This window comes from Lissotriton vulgaris, chromosome 3_1, assembly GCF_964263255.1.
Source record: "Lissotriton vulgaris chromosome 3_1, aLisVul1.2, whole genome shotgun sequence".
Lineage (NCBI taxonomy): Eukaryota > Metazoa > Chordata > Amphibia > Caudata > Salamandridae > Lissotriton > Lissotriton vulgaris.
In genome coordinates this window covers 544,310,993-544,333,325 of record NC_141689.1, presented here as the reverse complement: position 1 = coordinate 544,333,325, position 22,333 = coordinate 544,310,993, and the positions used below count along the sequence as shown (strand labels likewise).

Below are 22,333 nucleotides of genomic sequence, written 5' to 3'. Positions count from 1 at the left end.
TCCTACCACCCAAGGACTTCCAAACTGTGGTAGAAGCCTTAGTCATTCCTCGCATAGACTACGGAATTGTGGCTCTCAGCGGGCTCCCCCTGACAACAACGGCTCCCCTAAGAGCCTCCCTGAACGCGGCCGCGAGACTCATCACTGACTCAAGAAAACACTCGCATATATCCCCTGACTTAAAAGCCCTGAACTGGCTGCCTATTGAAGCCAGAATTCAGTTGAAAATTGCCTGTATGACACACTCGGCCGTACACCACAAGGCACCCAGCTACCTCTCTCATAAGCTGACCATATCAGGAGGCTCAAGATCCAACAGAAGCACAAACACTCTCCTCCTGAAACCACAGAGATTCCGGAAGGAAAAAACGTACAAACGCTCCTTCTCTGGAATGGCACCTAGGATCTGGAATGCACTCCCGCCAGAAACCAGGCTTATCCCGTCCACTATACTCTTCAAGAAAGAGGTGAAGGCCATCCTTATGGCTAAATACACCTAAACACTATTGATACTGGAACAATGACAGTATTTGGCTCCCACATTATCGGCCTCAATAACCTGCAACACACCCACTACTGACTAATGCTCTGCCTTCAACATTGTGTTTACTCACCCTCTGGGGTGCTATAATCTTATCCGCTTAGACATTGTACGGCTTCCATATTATTGCTTCTTGATTGTTATTACTCTATATACTCTTGTATGTTTGATACCCTATTTTTGCAACTCACTGTCTACGGAATCTTATTGATTTAAGAGTCTTGTCTATCCTACCTACTGTTTCTGTAAAGCGCTCTGATATCTGCAAAGATCTTGTTTGCGCTATATAAAACTTTAAAAATAAATAAATAAATAAATATGACGACGCGTCATCGTGTGCCTCCCCCTAACATTCCAGAAGATGCATTTAATGCCTACGGGGATCCCATTGTTCGTACCGTGTCAGTCCTCCTTCGAACCTACCCATAGCCACATGCCTGGCCCCAAACAAAACCCCCTCAACAACCAAACCCCCCAAACTACTCCTCCCCAGGACAGGTACCAACCAACAAGTCCCTATCGAAACTAGTGTGGTAAACTACAAGTCACGAAAAGTGGAAAGTCTCTGTGTTGTCGACCACCTGGAGACGCGCTGGGAATAACATGGCATATGGGAGTTGTAACTGGCGCAACTTCCGTTTGAGAGGTAGGAAGGAAGCACGTTGCCGCTGTACCTCCCAGGTGAAGTCCGGATAAATCAGCACCTTGGCATTCTCCATCTGCAAATTTTGTTTCTCTCTGGCCTGCTGCAGCATATGATCCATGTTCTTGTAATGAAGCAGCCGCACCACCATCGGCAGAGGAGGGGCCCCAGGTTTGTGCGGTCTAGCCAGGACCCTGTGGGCTTGTCGAGTGCATAGGAGATGAGCCCCTCCGGTTGCACTTCAGATTTAAGCCAGTTCTTAATATATTGCACCGTATTGTCCCCTTCCTCTCGTTCTAGGACCCCCACAATACGCAGGTTGTTCCTGCGCGAGCGCCCTTCACTGTCTTCTTTTCGCAGCTCTAGCACCTTGACCTTGGCTTCAATTGTTTTCAGAGAGCGCTGTAGTGTGGCAATCACCTCCGGGACCTCCTCCAGGGCCTTCTTGTTAAGCTTCACTCGTTCCTTGAGCTTGCGTTGGTCGTCTTTCAACAGGTTGAGATCTGCTCCTATGGAAATCATCTTGGTCTCCAGTGCTTCTCGCGAAGAAGTGATGGCCTGCATGATATCCACCAGAGTGGGGCCCTCTGGAGTGCCTTCCATCCGCCTCACCGCCACCTCGTCCTCATCATCAGTATGCCGTTCCATTTCCTCCACATGCAATATGGCGAACCCTTTCTTTCTGGACACTTTCCTCATTGTTAGGGTTGGCGTAGGCCCACAAGGGTCTCCGGAGCGGCGACAGACAAGTACCTCAAGTGCCGGAGTCGAGGTCGGAGCAGAGCGAAGCGCGTCAGGCCACACACTCAGGCCTCTTGCCTTACCTTCGGAGCTCCCTTTCGTACACACAGGTCCTCGGCGTTGGGCACCAGTGCAGGAAAACAACCCTGCACAGGTATCACCATCTACTTGAGGCAGGCTCAGGAGGTTTGCCAAGCGAAGCAGCAGCCCTCCTCGCATCTCCCGTTCAGCTCACAAGCGGGTCCTGTGGGCTCTCACCTCTTCATCTCCAGCCACACTCCATCTTGTCGTGCTCTCAGTCAGGGTCCTGAACTACAGAGGCACAGTACAGCACCACCCTCCGCCGCCTCAGTCCCCCAGTATGGTGCTCAGGGTGTGCGCCCCAGTCCTCTGCAGGCAAACAGTTGGAAGCAGGGCTATCCGCAGCTGCCACCTCCGCGCTGCATTCCCACAAACAGTCTCTTATTGCCTCGTTGGTTAGGGCCTCGCTGCTCGTGTCCACCATTTTGATGGGGTGATGCACCACCAGGTTCAGAGGAACACACCTCGCACTTCACATATGACAGGACCCTGCTCTCCCCAAGGCCGGTCCCCGGCCAGCTGACGTCCCAGCCGCCTAACTGTACTCACTGCGAGCCTTTGGTCTCCTCGGCAGTGCACAGCTAAGTCAGTCGTATCAGTGCCCGGCTGCCATCTTGATTGCTCCCACCCAGAGCCGTCGGGAAGACGATCAGCGTTTTCTCAGCCGTCAAGACGCCGTCACCCTTCCGTGGCCGCTTAACACCGACACCAGTATTTCCGTCACCAGTTTCGGGGATAGGGGCCCCCTAGGATATCAGGATTGTTGCGGGCGGGGGGATGCTACGGACGGAGCCCTGGAGTCCGCCTAACCTCGGTGCCTAGCCACACCCCTCCCACCTCTAACTCTCTGATCATGAAACTTCAAAGAATTCAGACGATAGCTGCAAAGCTAGCTCTAAAGAAACCACGCAGAACTTCTGCCTCTTTGTCCCTTAAAGAGCTTCATTGGCTTCCAATACCACAGAGCATAAGGTTCAAATCACTCTGTATCATCTTCAAGGCTCTGCCAGAACTAGGGCTGGTGCCACTGCAGGGAAAAATGTGTCTGGGATGCCCCTACAAGAAGCCTCCGACCCTCTGCAGCCCATCTGGTTAGCACACCCAGAATTAGAACCACCAAGTTTGGAGGAAGGGCATTGAGCTGTGCAGCTGCTCGCTTCTGGAACAAACTCCCACCTAACCTAAGGCAAATAGAAGATTTCTTACACTTTAGGAAGAAGCTTAAAACCTGGCTCTTCCCAAGGGTGTAATGCAGAACAGTAATTTTTATGCTAATATGTGCAAATAGGGGAGTTAATGTAACCTAAGTGCCAGAATACCCTTGCGGTGACTGCGCTTTATAAGACTACACTACATTACATTACATTAAATATGCGAGGACATCTCTGTAATACACTCACTTACTCCACTTTCACCCTCTTTACGGGAAAACAATCTAACAATGGAGTCGCTGCCCATGCGCACTATCACCGAAAGGAGGAGTCACCTTATCTCATGACGAGGAAAGACTTCTTCGAAGAAAAACAACTTCCAAACATAAGGATCCAACACTAGATGGCAGGAGTATGCAAAGCATGTGAATCTACATCCCTACATGCCAAGAACAGATGCTTACTAGGTAAGTAACATAATCCTTTTATGCCTGGTCCAAAAGACATAGTAGCATCAGCAAATGTTAACCTCTTTTATAGTGCTATGTGTGATTTTTTTGATTGGAGTGTTACATTTCCTTCAAGATGTTTGAGTTCATATAAAATAAAAAATCTGGGTAATCATGGGTTTCAGTGGCAAACTGGATCAAATTTCAAAAATCCAGAAATATTCTGCATCAATGTACTCCTTCTTGTATACTTTTAGGTCATTGCCCGGATCGTGGATGGAAGTAAATTTGATGAATTCAAAGCATTATATGGTGACACCTTAATCACAGGTATGGTAATTGTGTGTAAAAAGCACGGAGTCAGGACCTGATCACTTTGAGGCTGTGCTTGCTGGGAATTTTAAGAAAAAGAGAAGTGGACCTTGTGAAATTTAGAGTACATGCTGTGAAACGGTACGGTATATAAAATGCCTTCTAGTTCGAAACAGCCAGTGTAGCAAACTACCTTTCACTTTGTCCTACAGCCTGTGGCCTTTTGGCAGTCATTACTGCAATAACTTATATATCAATTTGCAGAAACAATAGCGCAATCATTTGCAGTTTCTGTATTGCAGGTCCTGTAGAACTCGGCTGCTATAGTACTTCTCGATCTTCCGAAACATCAGTCTAACCCTTGCCATCAAAGACCTACACTGGCTTACTGTCAGTAATCCTACCAAATTAAAAACCCTCTGTCTCATCTTTAAGGCCCTACATGGTATGGGTCCAGAGTTTCTTCAAGAAATGCCATCTCTTGGTATATCCCTCAATAGGAATCTCAGATCTCTGGGCACCTACTCAGTCACACCATCTAGATTCAAGAAAACCAAATGGGGCTGTAGCAGCTTCCTTGCAGGAGCCACTAGACTTTGGAATACTCTTTTCCACCACACCAGATCCTCCCCGTCTCTGTTGGCCTTTAGTAAACTTTTTAAAACTTTGCTTTTCAACAGGTAAACTGTTCTTTCCACCACCTTCCCTCAGTCTGCTTAGCTATCAGGGTCAAGACACTCTCGGATATATGTTGCGATATATAAATTATTTTAACATAACCTACAGTCAAAAATAGAGATGCAATAGGACTTTAGCTTGTAGATCCAAAGTGATAGTGTGCTACTGGCCCCATGGATTGAACATAATATAAAATATAATTTCATGGTGTAAATCAACAGCTATATAGTTTCATTATGGATCACTTATTTTCAATCAATATGAATTTTTGCCCATTCTCATTGTAACACATTCACATATGTCAGCAAATGTCACATATTGAAAGCATACCGGTATGAATCTGGTGATGACCAGAGCTAATGAAATGGGATAATTAAAAAGGAAGGTGATGAAAAGAAAAGTATTTGCCGAGCGGTGAGGAATTCCTGAATATAAGGTAAAAGGATTCAAATAATAAAAGGAAACCAGGAAGCGGTTGAAGTGCCATGGACTATGACTGTACTGCATAGTCGCACAACTTCAACACACTGGTAAATTGGCTTATATGTCCCAGTCTGAGGAATTGTGATATCTATCAGCAATGGTCTGGTCAGAACCACGTTTTTGGACTGTTGCTCAGCAAAGGAGACAATTTATCCCTAGCCTGATCAGGTCTACATTGCTGAAATTAATACATGAGCCGTGACAAAATAGCAGTAGTCTGTGGTCCCAAACTGTCTTTGCTGTGCACAAGAAATTCATGTCCCCTTAATCATAGTAAATATTTAACTCTGGGAAAAATGCGTCTTCAATGCATGCAGGGGCTCGTATAATCCTGGAAGTCTCTGCACATTCAACAAGGTGATGTAAGAATATGGAGTTCCCCCTGGCCACTTCCGGTCATGTGACCTGTGCAGCGCAATTGAACTGGGATGCAGATGTGTGGAACCTGAGACTAGTAAGGTGCCGCAGCCATTACTGGCACTCGGAGGTGTGAAGAAAACCATTTCAAATATTCATAGGGCATTACTGGATATAACCTGTAAATGCTTTGCTAAACTGAGACTACAGTGGAAAGAAATCTTTGGAAAGGACATTCGTGACAAATAGTGGTACAAGATGACTGCATGTGCTGCACCAGCCTCCAGAAACCGCATATTTAGGCCAATACAATTGAATGACTTCCACCAAACCTAGCTAAAGCCTGCCAAACTGAGTAATATTTACAGCACTTCCTAAAGCTCCTGTCACAGATGTTGTTCTGCAGACTCTGGCTACATGCACAAGGTGTAGAACTGCTCTGAGCTACACCTATCCTGGAATAAGCTTCTGCAGAACATAAGCATGGCTACTCTGAGCCTCCGAGTAACCCTTCAGAAATACGTGTCTGTCATCGCTCCCACATACTGGTAAAAGAAAATCTGAATGCAGCTTTGCAGATCTGGCCCTAATATTAGTCAGGGGTGGACTAGCCATTGGGTGGAAAGCGATACATGCTTCATTAAGAAACGTAGCAAGCGGAAGTGATCCTCTTGGCATCCGCAGGTAAATCCTTCCTATACAAAATAACTAAAATCACAGATAAATGACTGGCTGTTCACACCTGGGAGAGACTCCTGGATAACCTCACACAAACCATGACCACACACCATGTAGACCCGCAAGAGCTCATGAATATATAAGACGCAGGCCTAGGGATGGGGAAGTGATGAATTGTAAGATTACACCTGGATAGCATACCATGTGTGACTCTCAGAGGCGTGACTGACCTATGGCACGTGGGGGACCTGGAACGTCTGAGTAACTGACAAAGACCAGTTGGCCAACAGACATTGATCGTGTCCCACTTTGTGAACCAATGAGTCTTTGCACACTGGTCTGACCATGGCTACTGTAATCAATATCTGATATACCCTCCTTATCGCTGCACACAGTGGTACTCCTTACCTTTTATTGTGGGAGCTTTCTCTAATCAGTACTGCATTAAATCACAATTATTTGACATATATGCTCAGATGCCTGTCTAACTGAATGTGCAGTCTTGTTTGTTATCTATAACTATAAAATGCAATAAAGTATGTTCAGGAAACTTCAAAACGTGGTCCCTCAGAAAGACCCCATACTTAGAAAGTTTAAGCTTCAGATAGTTGGAATGTACGTAGGCATTAGTGTAGTAAAGTCATAGTGAAAGTTATTCTGCTCACAGTAACCAAACTATTCATGATTGAAGCATAAATAAATTGCAACCCTGCCAGCATCAAAGCAATTTGGTTTTAGAAAAAAAGCACTTAAATTACTTAAATTTTCAGGTTGTTTATTTGTTTAATGGATGTAACATGAGTAGCGATGGGTGTAACTCGTGTGATGCTATCTAGCGTAATCATGAAAAATGACCTAAAACTTCTGAGAGATTACGCTTGTTGTGTTTTCACCTTTTCACTGTTTAGGCACTGCATAAATACTTTGCACATTGCCTCAAAGTTAAGCCGATCTGCTCTGTGCTATAGCTACCAGAGGGTTTAGCTCGGGTTAATTTTGTGACTTTAGGGATTCACTTTGACAAGTTTTGTAGTTATTACTTGAGGTGGATACTCTACTCCCTCAACTAATACCAGTCTGCCTTATTATTAATGTAACTCCCTTATACCGTGATTTTGCATCTGCGTTAGGTGTAGAGCGGGGATGGTGGGGTACTTTGATTATGGGGTTCAGTGCCTTCTAGGGGTGTAATATGACCTGAAGCTTTCACCACCGGTATTTCCATCCACCTGATGTATATAATTTTAATTTAATGCATAGTATTTGGTAGTGTGTAATAAATGTACGTTTCCATTTTACAACAAAAAGCACGGACCTGTCAATAATGTGAGTGGTGTTGTTGCAGGGTAGCAAATTGCTTACCTAAATCATCTCCCCTAAGTAGGCCTTGGACTCCTCATCTTCGCTACAAGTGCTTCAATGGAGTGCTTGATTCCATGTAAAAAGACAATTATGGACTTATTACTTGTGCAGGACTCCCATCCTTCACCAATAATACCCCAGTTTCTTACAGTTACCATGCATGGAGAAAATAAAATTCTGTGGATTAACAAATTCAAGTCAATTTATGTTTCACTTCAGGACAGTTAAGAGATGATTAATAATAAATATTGTATATGGATGTTAGTGCTTGCTGGTTATCAGTCTGTTAGACAATACAGTAACAGTCTAATATTAATTGTAATATTTAAACATGGCTTTGCATTTTCAAAGGTTTTGCAAGAATATTTGGGTATCCAGTTGGTATTATTGGAAACAATGGCGTCCTCTTCTCCGAGTCAGCGAAGAAGGCAAGTAAAGGAGACTTCATTATTTTAGATTTTATTTAGTCTATACTACTGTTTAACCAATAATTCAGCCATTTAAAATTGTAAAGTTATTTATTTTTCGAATTACCGTGAGTGCCTATAGTGCACGTGTAATGACTATCAATAAAGCTCAGGCATATCAATGGATACTAGAAATGTTTTGGGATTTGACAAGTCACTAAATCAATGCACATTCTATTTCTTTTCTTTTTGGTGACAAACCTGGGGCAGTGGTCAGTTGAAATGCAGTGACCTCAACACAGCTGTTCCAGTTTTCCAGTCTTCCCGTATGGAAAATTAGGTCCATTTTCTGCTGCCCTTTGGCGGAGCAGTGGTAAATGTCCGCAAATAGTGTTTCTGGGTGTTATCTAATCAGTCTGTGTTTGAAGTTCTTTTTGGTTTTAGGGGAGAGGTTGGGGGGGTAAGTGATGGAGAAGGAGTTCGGGCCGTGTGGTTTTAGGTGGTTATGTGTGTAGGGTAAGGTGAGGTTGGAGTCACGGGTAACATTTTGTCTAAGTTGGAAGGGAAGGTGGCTATTCGGATCTTCCGCAATTAGCGTCTCCTAGGGGACTTGCATCCGGAAAATCCCAGCTGTGCCTGCAGCGGCAGAGGTATTCTCTAGGTGATTAGGTTAATGGGGATTCGGTCTAAGGATCAGTGCTTTGTCTTATGTAGAGTGAGAGAGGGGGGGTAACTGGAGGTTGCCAGCTAGTGGACAGGCCTCAAGTTGGTGTCAGGGACCTGTAGTTGGATTACATCGTCTGTGTTATTAGACTGCTGAAGCTGGCGTGGTAGTCTGGCTGTTTTAGGGAGCGTGTAGGAATAATATTTGGGGGTTATTGGGATGTGGTTCGTTTGGCTAGGGAATGGTATTATCCTAATGGTCAGGGTAGTGGATGAGCAGAAACTGCCTTCTTTTTTAGTATTAAATCTGTTTTATTGACAATATAGAGCAAAGAACACAAGTAAAGTTGCCTACAACCCAGCGGGCCGGCCAGAGACAGTGTGCAATCCGATCAGTGATAGTCACAAAGCTTCAGATTTTAAACACAGCAAGCCACCTACAACCCAGCAGGGCCGGCCGCCTTTCAAAAAGGAGGAGAGGCGCTGAAAGAAGCTAAGTGCTAACACTCCTATTCATTAAAGAAGCTGGAGGCCGCAGGGACGTAAGACGTCTCTGGAGGCAATAGCTTTTATGCATTGTTCCAAATTCAATAGTAAGACCTATTAAAGGGATAAGAGTGTGCACCGTATCTGAACGCCAGTTACATGCATCAACAGTGCCCATCTAGACATCCCCTAGGTAGGGAACAAGAGCGACAAGGAGCATTTGTTGAGGTGCCACTTTAGACCAACTTAGGCTGAGACATGCAATCTTACAAACTCTAAGAAACAAGAAGAACACCACATAGGAAAAACCTATAGAACAACCACCTCCCCCCACCCCTCCATGGTCCACGTCCACCAAGAACCTTCAACCATTCGAGTGTCCCCCACCAGCCCCCATCCTTTCCAGCAGCATACTCCTACCCCGTATCTGTGAGACGTAATAGTCTGAGGTACCGGGGGCAAGTGATCTCATTAAATTCGGAGGCCAGTAAAGACAGGAAGGGCCGCAACAGCTCTGAGTACTTGGCGCTCTCCCGCCCTTGACAACGAGAGTTTTTCCATCCCGAGCACCGACCAAAGGCGGTGGAGCCATCCCTGATGTGTGGGAACATGTGTAGAGCGCCAATGTGCCAGAATGTTCTGCAGCGTTGACCCCAATGCAATAGCTATCAATCGGCCCCTACGTGAGCGCAGCGAGTACATAAGAGGGTTTGGGAGTCCCAGGAGTACATACGGAGGGAAACGTGGGATCTCTATATCAAAGTGGGAGTCCACTTCATCTAATATCTGCTTCCAGTACCCCAGGAGCTGTGGACATTCCCAGAGCAAGTGCACAACCGTGCCCACCTGACCGCAGCCGCGCCAGCACATTGCGTCTTTGGTGTAATCGAGCTCATGTAGGCGTTCTGGGGTATAGTACCAGTAAGTCGCTATCTTTGTAAGGGTATCTGTAAGCCCCATGTGATACGCTGAGTGTCTCGCTCTATAATAGCCCCCTTCCCATTCCTTGTGAGAAAGTGTCCTGCCTAGTTCCTTCTCCCAGCGCGCCCTACCAGCATTATAGGTGTGTATGTGTTTGCCCTGGAGCATCTTATAAAGGTCCGAGATCAGTTGTTTATCAGTTCGACGTGTGATTAGCCAGTGTTCATAAAAAGTGAGATGTCTGTCCGCCACTTGGTCACTGAGAACCCAATGTCTCACTTGTAGGTAACGGAGTCTCTCCGTCTCTGGCAGCCCGAACTCATGCAGAAACTGGGAAAATGGTATAACGCCTTCCAGTGTGTACATGTGGTATAGAACCCGACAGCCCGCCGGTCTCCACTTTGCATAGGCAGCCAGGTCCATCCCAGGTGCAAACTCCGGGTTGTCCACGATAGGGGTAAGGGGGGACGGAAAGGTTGTAAGTTCATGGCTCACATTCGTCCGATCCCAAACCTCCAGCGGCACTCTCGTGACATGAGAGCCATACAAGTTAAGGGGCCTGTGCTGTCTGCTTAAAAATGGAATCCCTTGTAGAGGCCGCCCTGCAATGGCGTGGTCTTGAAACAACCAGTGTTTCCCAGATTCCCACCGACTCCATTCCCCTAAGAAGCATAGTTTAGCAGCCTGGAAGTATGCCGCCAAATCCGGAATTCCTATTCCTCCCTGTTCGGGGGGCAACATCGCCAGCCGCAGCTTCATGCGTGGTTTTCTTCCATTCCAAATGAACTGCGCCAGCTCAGATTGCGTCTGTTTTATCCATCCCGGAGGTGAGTGGAGGGGAACTGTGCAAAAAAGGTATGTACAAAATTTGGGGAAGAACAGTCTTCTTGACCGCCGCGACCTTACCCAGCCACGACAATGGGTAGTTTCTCCACCGCCCCAGCTCACGCCATATTTTCTGTCGTAGATGGGTATAATTGAGGTATAATTGAGGTTAATGGCCTCCGACAGGGAAGGAGCAAGCCGAATCCCCAGATACAGAACCGCGTCCGTCGCCCACTGAATGGGGAACAGAGCCTGCAATGAATCCCGGGTGGGCTTTTCCAGGGTTAAGTCGAGGGCTACCGACTTGCACATGTTAACTTTGAATCCGGATACGCGGCCAAAGGCCTCCAGGTCATCAAGACACGCACGCAGGGAGTCCATCGGACGGGACAGCGAGATCAAAACGTCGTCAGCATATAAACTGATTGTGTGGACATAGCCCCCCATTTTAATCCCCGTCACCCGCGGGTCAAGTCTCAAAAGCTGCGCCAGTGGTTCCATATAGAGAGCGAAGAGTAGGGGCGACAAAGGGCACCCCTGCCTCGTGCCTCTCTCGTTAGCAAATCGGGGAGAGGTATATCCATTAACGTGCACTGTGGCTGACTGAAATCTGTAGCAGTTCATCACTCGGGTGCCCAACTTCGGACCCAACCCAGCTTTCCTCAGAACCTTCTCCAGGTAGGGCCAGTGGACCCTATCAAACGCCTTCTGGCGTCAGTGGCTAGCATCATGTGTTCCCCTGCCGTGCAAGTGGCCTTTTCTATAAGATGGAAGGCTCTTTTGGTATTATCGGAGGTCTGACGCTCTGGTATGAACCCCGCTTGGTCCGGGTCGACAAGGGCTCCCATATGCGGTGCCAATCGGGCTGGCAAGATTCCCGTATAAAGTTTAAGATCTACATTGAGTAGCGAGATAGGTCGGTACGCTTCACATAGTGTGCGGTCTTTCCCTTGTTTAGGTATAGCAGCAATGGAGGCCTCCAGGAGTTCTCCAGGGATCGCTCCGACTCCGAAAAGGAGTTAAAGAGGCGCGTGAGTAGAGGAGCAACCTGGGCACAGAATATTTTGTAGAAACTCATCGGGAAACCATCGTGACCCGGTGATTTCTCTAATTTAAGGCGGGAGATAGCTGAAATAACCTCCTCCGGTCGGATATCACGCTCTAGTTGGTCTGCCTTGTCCTGTGAAAGGGACGGGAGGGAAACAGAGGCCAGGAAATCAGTTTCATCCCCATCCGCAGGAGGGACTGCGGAATAGAGCTCAGCGTAGAAGTTGCTGAAGGCGCATGCAATATCATGGTCCTCCGTGACCCGCATACCGCCCCACTGAAGAATCTCCTGAACTGCCTTCTGTTGCGTCACCTCACTTAATTTATGCGCGAGAAGGCGCCCACACAACTGTCCCCCGAGTGTAGTATGCGCGTCGCAGTTGCAGCGCCGCAAATTACACTCGGTCCTGGTCGAGAGCCGCCAGCTGCTGCCGAACCGCTTTCAACTGCCTCCAAATCCTAGGAGCCCCCGTCCTCTGATGCATTTGTTTTGAGTTCTCTAGTTTTCTGTGTGAGTTCCTCCCTCTTGCCCTCACGCTCTACATTCTCCACGGCCGAGATTGCAATGAACTCCCCCCGGAGAACGGCCTTCAGCACAGCCCATTATGTGGCAAGTGTAGTATCTGCGTTGCTGTTATGTGAGAAGTAATCTGAAATAACACGCTGTATCTTGGTGGTCACCTCCTTATTATGTAACAACGTCTCCCTGAGGCGCCAAACCCTCGTGCTGGTTGCAGAGTGGGGAGAGAGAGGACCACTGGTGCATGGTCAGAAAGGGAAGCTACCCCCATGTCTACCTTGGTGACCAGCGCTCGTGTAGGTGTGGATGCAAGCAGGTAATCTAGGCGCGCATATGTCTTGTGTGCATTAAAGTAGTAGGAATAGTCCCTTTCGCCCGGGTGGAAGCTATGCCACAGATACTGAAAACCTAAATCGTCTAGGCGGGACAGGCCTTCCGCAGAGAGAGCGCTGACACGACCTGTCTAAAACATTGTCAAGCACTAAATTTAAATCTCCTCCTAGTAGAATGTGGCGGTCAGTTGTAGTCGTAACCTCCGTGAGAGCCCTATGAAAAAACTGCTCCTGACCCTCGTTGGGATCATACACATAACCCACCGTGAAAGTAGTCACCCACAGAAAACCTATAAGACAACAACCTCCCCCTGATCTCTGCCGCTTTGTGTAGGACCTTGCCCCTAAACTTCTGGGCCACCAGTACAGCAACCCCGGCTATCTTGGTGGGGTTCGAGGAGAAAAATTGAAGGGACCTGAGGCGGTGACAATCCTTTTGTAAGAGGTGCGTCTCCTGTAGGAGGCAGCTATCGGCCTGGGATTGCTCTAAGCATAGCAGGACCGCCCTGTGCTTCACCGGGTTGTTTAGCCCTCGTACATTCAGTGTGAGAATTTTAAGTTCTGTGACCGGCATCTATGAAATGAAATGAAATTAAATGAAATGAATGTGTACTTGTAAATCGCACTTATACCCCAATCGGAGTTTCCTGGTGCTGTACGCATACCGCTGTGGAACCCTTCCTGGCTTTTCCCTGTGAAATGCCCACTCCTGGACACCCCCAAGGTGAAGCCAGGCATCCCAGCACTGTTGGGGCCGTTGTGGAGATTAAGCAAGCTATATAGGGTTAAGTGTTCAGCAAAGGAGGTGCTCTGAAAAGCACAAGGCGTCTCCGGTCGTAGAACAGTATGCACCCATAGGGCCGATGGGTGGAGACCTAGCATAGACCCAAACACTCGGTGGACCACGAACCATCCCTGCCCCCCACAAGCCCCCCCCTCACTCACGATACAAAACCTGTAAAGAGAACAAAAAAAGAAAAATAACACATAGTCCATCAACCATAGTTGATCAGTAAAAGGATATCGGGGTGTGGCAGCAACAGAAAAGTCCTCTCCCACTCCCGCCAACGGCCAGGTATAGTGTCCAGGGTCGGCCGTGCTGAGTGCTGGGAAGCTCTGCGGACACCGCCTCCAAGGCCGATCTCCTGCCCTCCATCACCTCCGCAGCTCGGGGTTTCTTAAGCCGGCGTCTGCGACCCATTTTGGTCTAGATTCATCCGTCTCCTCCTTGAGGTCCTCGTCGCCGTCCTCGGACTCCGGCAACTCCACCCCCAGCAGCTTGCTAGCCTCCTTCAGGGAGCGCAGCTGGTATAGCTTATTGTCCATGTGAAACACCAGCCTGAATGGGTGGCCCCAGCTATAGGTGATATTACGCTGTTGAAGGTGCAAAGTGATAGGCTTAAAGGTTCTCCTCCTCTGCAGGATGAGAGCAGATAGGTCTTGATAGGGTACAGGAGAGCTCCCCCGAAACTTCAAAGGATGTAGCTGGCGCGCTTTTTGGAGGATGGCCTCTTTGGTGCTGAAATCCTGGACACATACCAGTATGTCCGGTCGCGGTGCCGATGGAGCCCTCGGGAGACCCACTCTGTGCGCCCGGTCCAGTTTCAGCTCCATCTCCAACGGCCTATCCAGAATGTGATTGAAGAGTTCTCTGGAGTAGGAGAAGAGATCCTGCAAGGCATCGTCTAACTTAACCCCTCAAATGCGTATGTTGTGGCGCCGGGACCTGTTTTCCAGGTCCTCGATGTGTGCTTGGAGGTCTACTTGTTGGTCATGGATCCGGAGGATCTCTTGTTGCAGAGCCGCAATCTCCGTGTCCTTCCCGTCGCTTTTATGTTCCAGGTCCGCCACCCTTTCGCCAATGCCGTCCATCTCCCGCCGGACCTCTCAGATCTCAGATGTGAATTCTTGCTTGAGGGTATGGATATCCTCCTGCAAGGCGGCAAACATAGATTCGAGGAAGGCTGTAGTGATGGGTTCCGATCCCTCTCCCTTTCCTGGCTTCGGGCCCGGGGTTCCCGTTGCTGTAGTGCCGGTTTGTGATTTGAGGAACAAGTCTTTAATGGTCTTGTCTTTCCTGGTTCTCGAGGAGGACATAGCACTCTCCGTGCCGATTCAGACACGATGTAGATAATCCCCCTTCACTGCCGTCGTCAACCCTTCCTCCGCTGGTATCGTTAGCTGAATATGTCTCCGATCAATCAGAGAGGCGTCAGGCCGGCTGGGTTATGAGTATCTGGGTTTGACGAACCCTCCTGCGGCCCGGGCGCCTCAGTTGAAATTAGTGATGAACCGCCGCCCCAACGCCAGTGTGCTCTACACCCTTCTGAGGGCATCAAAGCAACCATGCAGACCAGTAGGGCAGTCCATGTCCCGTGGGCAACCCCCGCTCCCCAGGCGGCGTGGTAGAAGGCGCTCCACTCACCAGAAAAATTAGTTGGGCCCACTCCAGCGTCTTCGGTCATCCGGACCCGCAGCCACCTCACAAAATGGCGTCCCGTCGTCCCTCCACCACGTCCCCACCCGGCCGCACCTCTCGCAGCGCGTTAGGGGTGGTAAGCTCGTTTGCACAGAGGGGAGGGGCTCCACCGCTAGACCCCCAGGTCCAAGTCCTCTGGGGGCCCCAAGTTATGACCTAGACTGCTCCTGCACCCATGCGTGTCCGACCTCCGGTCCTCACAAGCGCGCAGATGCACCCAGGCCCCAAAGCCTGTTGCTCTCCGGCCTGCTGGTCCATGCGTGTGTCTCTCTCCTCTCTGCTAGCGGCACCCACAGCTCCACCAGCGGTGTCCCACAGGCCCCTGTTCTGGCAAACTCCTGCTACCCAGGCTACCCACTGCACCCCCGGATGCCTGCCAAGCGAAATGAGGGGTAATGGGCAGCTCTGTCCATGCCAGATCACCCCGGGGCCCACAGTCACCGCCTCTGCCTCGGTGGAAATGCCCCCTCTTGCTCTTCAGATCGGTGCAGGTAATGCGAGTCCGGAGGCGGGCCTGGAGCAGTCTCCTCGCTCGACAGACACCAGCACGCCTGTCTCGGCACCGCGCTCTCCCCAGTGCTTACTGCGGCAGCCTCTCTGCTCCACTGTATCTCCTGGCTCGGCGAGCGTTCTGGCACCCTCCTCTGCTGGGGTACCGCTAACCCCCGACCACCGTCCGACGGAAAGGTGGGCCACCCAAACCCCCGCCGCCCTGCTCACCAGCAGCGTCTTCGGCCTCCCGGCCCGTCACCACTAGCCGCACCGTCCTCCGGGCTCTCTGGCTAGGCAATGCTGATAGCGCGGCCAGTTCCTCCACTTCTCTTCCCGGCAATGGGCACCCGGCCCCATGGAGATCGCTCCGGCTGCGGCGATGACCGGCCTGTCACCCGGGTCCAAGCTGCCCCGCTGGGTCGCTCAAGCTCCTCGTTCCCTCACACCCGGCGCAGGACAATCCCCTTGATCAAAGAGATGCTGACTGTAGCTATTGTGACCATCTGACCTGTGCAAATTCGGGCCGTTGGCGGGAGCACCAGAGCAGTGCGTCCTTTCACTCCGCTATCTTGGCCACGCCCCAAACTGCCTTCTTTGAACCAGGCATTGCATTAATTCCTGAAAACTTCAGGCCTATTTCACTTCTTCCTTAGCCAGCCAAAATAATAGAGACACATGTCAATACCATACTTACCAATTTCCTTTTAACTAACACCATCTTGGACAACTCCCAACACGGGTTTAGAGCTGGACACAGCACTAAGACAGCTCTGCTCAGTGTTACAGAGGACCTCCGTGCTATTCTTGACACCGGCGGAACGGCAGCACTGATCCTGCTGGATCTCCGTGCTGCCTTCGACACTGTGTCACACGAGGTCCTTCTGACTAGATTGGAGGAAATTGAAATCTTGGGAACTGCCCTGGGATGGTTCAGAGACTTCCTCTCCAACAGATCCTTTAAAGTCTCCACCCCTCCTTACCTCTCTAAAGAACATAATATTGGACAGGGGGTGCCCCAGGGGTCAGCACTGAGCCCCACCCTGTTCCATGTTTATGTTCGGCCGCTAGCAGAGGTGGCCAAAAAGAATGGGCTGACACTAGTATCCTACGCAGACGACACCCAGTTGGTGGTAGCTCTCAATGGTAACAACGGTCTGAAGGCCCATCATTTCAAACAGACCCTCACTGAGATCACCAACTGGATGACGAGCAACTTCCTCCAACTCAATGCCGGGAAAACAGAGATACTGCTCCTGGGTAAAAACACAGAATCCTGGGGTGACAGCTGGTGGCCTGAAACTTTAGGCCAACCCCCTAAGCCCAAAGAATGTGTCAGAAATCTGGGAGTTTGGGTGGACTCGACACTGAAATACACCCACCACACCAAAAAAGTGGCAGCCACCTGTTTTGGCATCCTGCGCAACCTAAGACCCATCCTGAAGTTTTTTGATTGCCATACACGCCAGCTAATTGTTCAAGCTACCATCCTTTCTAGGCTGGATTACCCGAGTTCCCTCTTGCTAGGTGCCAACCTAGCAGAGATTACTAGACTTCAGAGAGTGCAGAATGCTGCCGCCAGGGCTCTGGTTGGCCTTCCCCGCCACTCCTCCGTGGCTGGAGTCCTGAAGAAGCTACATTGGCTCCCGGTGGGCAAGATGATTCAGTTCAAGGCACTCTGTCTGGCCTTCAAAATCCTTAAAACCACCTCCCCCCCTATGCTATGCCCCCTCCTGACAGAGTACATTCCCAGGAGGTCACTTTGTTCAGAAGGACAACATCTTGCGGTCATTCCCCGCACTAAACTAGCCAGGATGTGCGGCCGAGCCTTCAGCCTGCTGGCCGCCAAACTCTGGAACAGCCTACCGGAAACTATCCGTGGCATGCAGGACCTTCTGGCCTTCATGAAAGCCATCAAAACTCACCTCTTTCAATGACCTTTCTCTTTTCCCTCTTCTGTGTCCTTCCCTTCTGCCTCCAGTCTTCCATACAGCGCCGGGACGCCCCTTGGCTGGGGCAGCTGAGCGCTATACAAATCCCCATCACATTAACATTAACATAACATTAACATTAAAGACAGGCAGCTTTGGGGTTGACGGGACTGTAGGTTAGATCACAGGAGCTTGTGTGGTATGTGTCGGTGTAGGAATTTTGTTTCTGTGGGGAGGGTCTGTTGTTTATTCCGATAGATGAGGGTTAGGGGTTGACAGGGCTGTAGGTTAGAACACAGGAGCTAGTGTGGTTTGTGTGGGTGAACGATGGTGCGTTTCTGTGGGGAAGGGTCCGATGTTTATTCAGATAGATGTGGGTTAGGGGATGACGGGCCGCCTTTTTGGGTCCATGGATCTTCTGCATGAATGCGGTGTAGGATAAGAGCTATGAGTTAGTCAGAATCAGGGATTGCTTTTAAAGTGACAGCTATCTGCCATTTTAAGGTCATGCGTCATATCACATGACCTGTTTCAAATGATCCCTAGATCAGAGCGCTAATGATTATATGCGTGACATGGATCCGGTGAGTATGTCCTACCTGATTTCCTTATTTTGGGGCTCGCCGGAGATTGGTTTCTAGTAGTCACAGAGAGAGGTGGGGGTGCCGTTGAAACTGCGAGGAGACAATTTTATTTTTCCGCCATGACAATTGACTTAAGGAATCATGATGCCGGGCATGCTGAAATTGTGTCCGGTGTTCATTTGAAATGTGATTGACCATTTGAGTGATATTTGCAGGAGTAGGGGGTGCCATTTTGGGTTCAGGCAGCGCGCTTTCCCCATCCCCTCTTTCTGGGTTGGCCGTGATCTTGTCTTTGCGGGATTGTTGTCCCCACCCAAGCTGGAAGGAATTACCAGCTCTGTTTAGAGTACAGCCAGATAAGCTGCTTACTGGGGGCAAGTAATGTGAAGGCAGTGGACTGATTGTAATGCAGCGTTTAAAGGGTTCAGAAGGGCGCTTTCAGCACCACGAGCGCCATTTTGGGACCAGGCACTCCGGTGGCGAGCCCCTTGTCTCCCGAAGTTATGTCGGCTCATCTTGAAGGGTGAACTTGCGCGGACCTGGTGAATAGCTCCTGATATCCCCGGTTGTGGGGTGGTCAGAGGAACTGTGGAGAAACACTCGTCTCATTGGAGAGGATTATGCCATTGTAGACGCGAGGGGGTTTATTGTTTCATCAGCGATTTTAAAAAGTTCAGTTGCTGTTCTCGGTCTTGTAATTTAAGATTGATCGGTGTCCGGTGTTGATTGAGGTTTCAACGGGGCTGTTCCCTTCCTCAGGGGCGAGTACCTGTTATGTCAATACTACATGCAAGGTGCGCGGTAGGTCCTACCGCGTCTGTATCAGCAGCTAGCTACTCAAGTTAGCAGTCGAGACCATGCAAGCTGACAGACCGTCCGAGTAGATTTGATCATTTTGACGAACACCAAGAGACCACGCAAGCTATCGCTCGAACACAGCCAGACCTTCCGAGTAGATTTAATCGTTTTGATGAAATACTAAGTGTAATCTACTTTTCCGCAAGAACCTGTAATTGGCGCTTACTGTGCAACTTCCCACGAAGTGTTGTTATATCAGAACAGTCTGCAGTTTCCGTATTGAGAACCGCGCACCTTGTATGTAGTATTGACATAACAGGTACTCTCCCCTGAGGAAGGGAACAGGGCTTCCCGAAATGCATTGGGCGACGCTTCTTCGCAAGTTTTGTTATCATTGAGATAAGTCATGCATCACATTGTATGGACAGTTACATATGTAGGAATGTGATCTTATGTAGTATTTAGTGATGAAATTTACTGTAGAAAGATACAGATGTATATATTGATCGAACTGAAGTATTATGGCAAATACTGATTCATAGACTACAATTCATTTTGAAAATTTTACTTTAAGAAAATAAACTTGAAAGTATCAAGACCAGCTAAGAGACTATATAGTATTTATGTCACTTTAATTGTATTAAATGTATTGAGAATGTTATTCTCCAGGAACAGTGTATCCTGCAGGTAGGCCCCGCTTACTTTGCTTTTCAAAGTTGGTAATGTCCATACTGGAAAGGAAATGGCAGTCTCAAAGGCTAAACCTATTGGCTTTGCAAATGTTTGTTTGGTCTAAGCACCACCCCCCTGAGTCTGAGCAAATCAGTTCATCTCCCCATGCGTAAAAAAGAAACAAAATGTGAAATGTCGCCAAAATAAATACCACATAACGAAAGCAATTGCGCTCATGTCCATGTTTGTCTTAGTGAAAATACATTTGAAAGCAGATAACATCTGTTCTCACTATAAACATCCATTTCAAAGAAGAAAGGGGCTTCTTTGAAGTATGTCGGCAGAGTAAATCATAGCTATAAATAGTAGGAGGTTCACCAAGGATGACAGGAAAGAAAAAAAAGAAAATGAGTGCCTCAATCACTGGGCGATCAAGTAAGGACAGCAACTCATGGTCCATGCTCCAGCCAAAAGAAGAGGAATTAAACCAGCACGCAATGGCCAATTTGAATGTAGCAAATAAGAGCGACCATGAAGCCCTTGAATGGTAAGGAAGGAGCGGGCTGCAAGCCCCTTGTTGTATACAATATCTCTCGCAAACAAAAGAGCATGTGCTGTCAAAGGCAAGACTTAAAAAGCAGGATTGAGTTGAAGTAGTTTATCACAGTAGTAGGAAATGAGGTGGCAGCTTATTTTATTGTTTGATCATGAACAACTCTGAGTTCATCTGTGAGGCATATGTCACTGTAATAAATCCCTGAACCAATATGTATCATTGTATCAAATGATGGATCTTTTTCCATAGGTACTCTAGTGTGAGGTACTCACATGCTTGGAAACACTGGCATGCAAATTCACAGCACTTATTGATATTAAATAAGCATCTTGAGCTATGTAAGTACAACAAACTGCCTAGCATCCCAGAGGTGCCCTATGTGCCACACACTGTACCTCACTGCAACAGCTCTGCCTTTCCTCATCACAGGTTTAGCCCATGACCTAGGCATCCACAATGTTTTCACTTCTCTGCTTAGTCCTTTCACTATCCCATCTTTGTAAGGCTTCCCAATGCTAGGTTGTTCAATCATCACCAATTTTTGTAATTAAAAGATGCTCTCACAATATTTAGAACAAGTTGAAACATTATTAAGTAAGCTATATAGAGCAGAAAGTCCCACAACCGTCCAGAATCTCAAGATCAACTCAGACTGATGGTTTGAGGAACATTAATCCACAACTTATAAAAACATTCCAGGGGCTACTTGGAAGATACATTAAGTCTAATAGGCCATAACCGTAGATCCCACAATTTCCAGTTGGTTAGATCTGTTTTTATAGTAGTTTTGTATTTTTATAGTGATGTTGGAAGGGCTATAATAAAATAGGAAAGAGGACAACACTTGGGAGAGTATTTTTCGAGAAATGTATGTTTTATGTTTGCTGCTAAGATTTTGCCTATCCTTTCCCAGTCACTCTTTCCGTCATGCTCATGCCTTTTCTAGCCGCAAAATATTTAATATTCAAAGGTAGCTATATTCTGCACAAATAAGTGAGTAAGCTTAAAAGCTTATCCCAGAATAAGCACCCAGATGTCCCGTGCACACAGTCAGATTTGACTTGAGAAAAACCATAGAATTGGAAATTGTGTGGGAACAGAGTGACTCCGTTTTGTGGTGGGTGTATTTGCTCTTTGGGCTCAGTAGGTGCATTCTGTCTGCAGATTAGCTCCTATGAGGAGAGCTTACACATATGTGTAGGAGAGTAGGGTCTGCAATCCCATGATCACCCAGATTTTTTGCTTTTGTTTCACTGGTTTACGACTTTCTCTGGCTGTGGGCCTGCCAATCAGACCCACAGCCTGGCTGTTCTCTTTCTAAATTACGACATGTACCCTAGGTGCATTTACCAATTGGTACTGGGCCACCTTATCAGACCCCGTAACGCAGGGCATAGGTGTACCCAGGGCCGCCAGGGGCTGCAGCATGTATTATGCCACCCCTGGCTGGCCTCCTAAATTTGACACAACTGGCTGCATGACAGCTGGGGCAAAGCCGTGTAACCACCCTTTGCTTTAGGTATAGTAGCCCTATATCTAACCGTACAATGGACGCCCGAGTTCCTATCAGTCACTCCTATGGCAGGCCTTGACAATCCTGAAGGCAGAGTGCGTGGGCTCGTGTGAACTAGGTTCTGGCCCGAGCCGAGCCCGGTTGCAGCTTGCGGAACAAAGACCCAATGGCTGTTCCATGATAACGCGTACCACATCGGTAACTTCGGTGTCGCGTTATCAAGGCATGTCGAGTAAGGTGTCATACGAATCGGGATGCTGCCCCCTCACCAATTCTGGCGACGAGGTTAGCATTCCGCCCTTCTAGAGGGACACGACATTACGTAACTGTGAACCCCGGTTAAAGTTAACTAAAGCCTCAGCTCCACAAAATGGATGCTGCCACCACAGACACGCGTCTGACCTCCTGCTGCTGGGAGTCCTTCCAGCGAGGAGCGCTTGGACAAAGGGTTTCCTGTCAAGGGCGGTGTTCGCACCGTCCCAGACAGGGTTTGTGTATTCTGGGTAGGTAGGGCTTTTGCGAGAAGGTGACTGCGGAGTGGCACCCCGGTGCTCACTACGCATCTGCCGGTCAGAACCAGTTCCAGGGGCGCCAGCCCTGGCCTGGGGAAAGTCCGGCAGGGGAGAGGGGTGTA

At 48.5% G+C, this 22,333-nt stretch overlaps 1 protein-coding gene across 1 annotated transcript in view; it reads left to right on the top strand.

Annotated features, from left to right (window-relative positions):
- The window catches only part of MCCC2 (methylcrotonyl-CoA carboxylase subunit 2), a 264,869-nt gene that overhangs the window by 171,898 nt on the left and 70,638 nt on the right, over positions 1 to 22,333 (top strand). The window contains exons 11-12 of the mRNA XM_086960805.1: positions 3,864 to 3,936; positions 7,828 to 7,904. Of these exons, the coding sequence (XP_086816931.1) occupies positions 3,864 to 3,936; positions 7,828 to 7,904 (150 nt within the window). The remainder of the gene's footprint in view (positions 1 to 3,863; positions 3,937 to 7,827; positions 7,905 to 22,333) is intronic.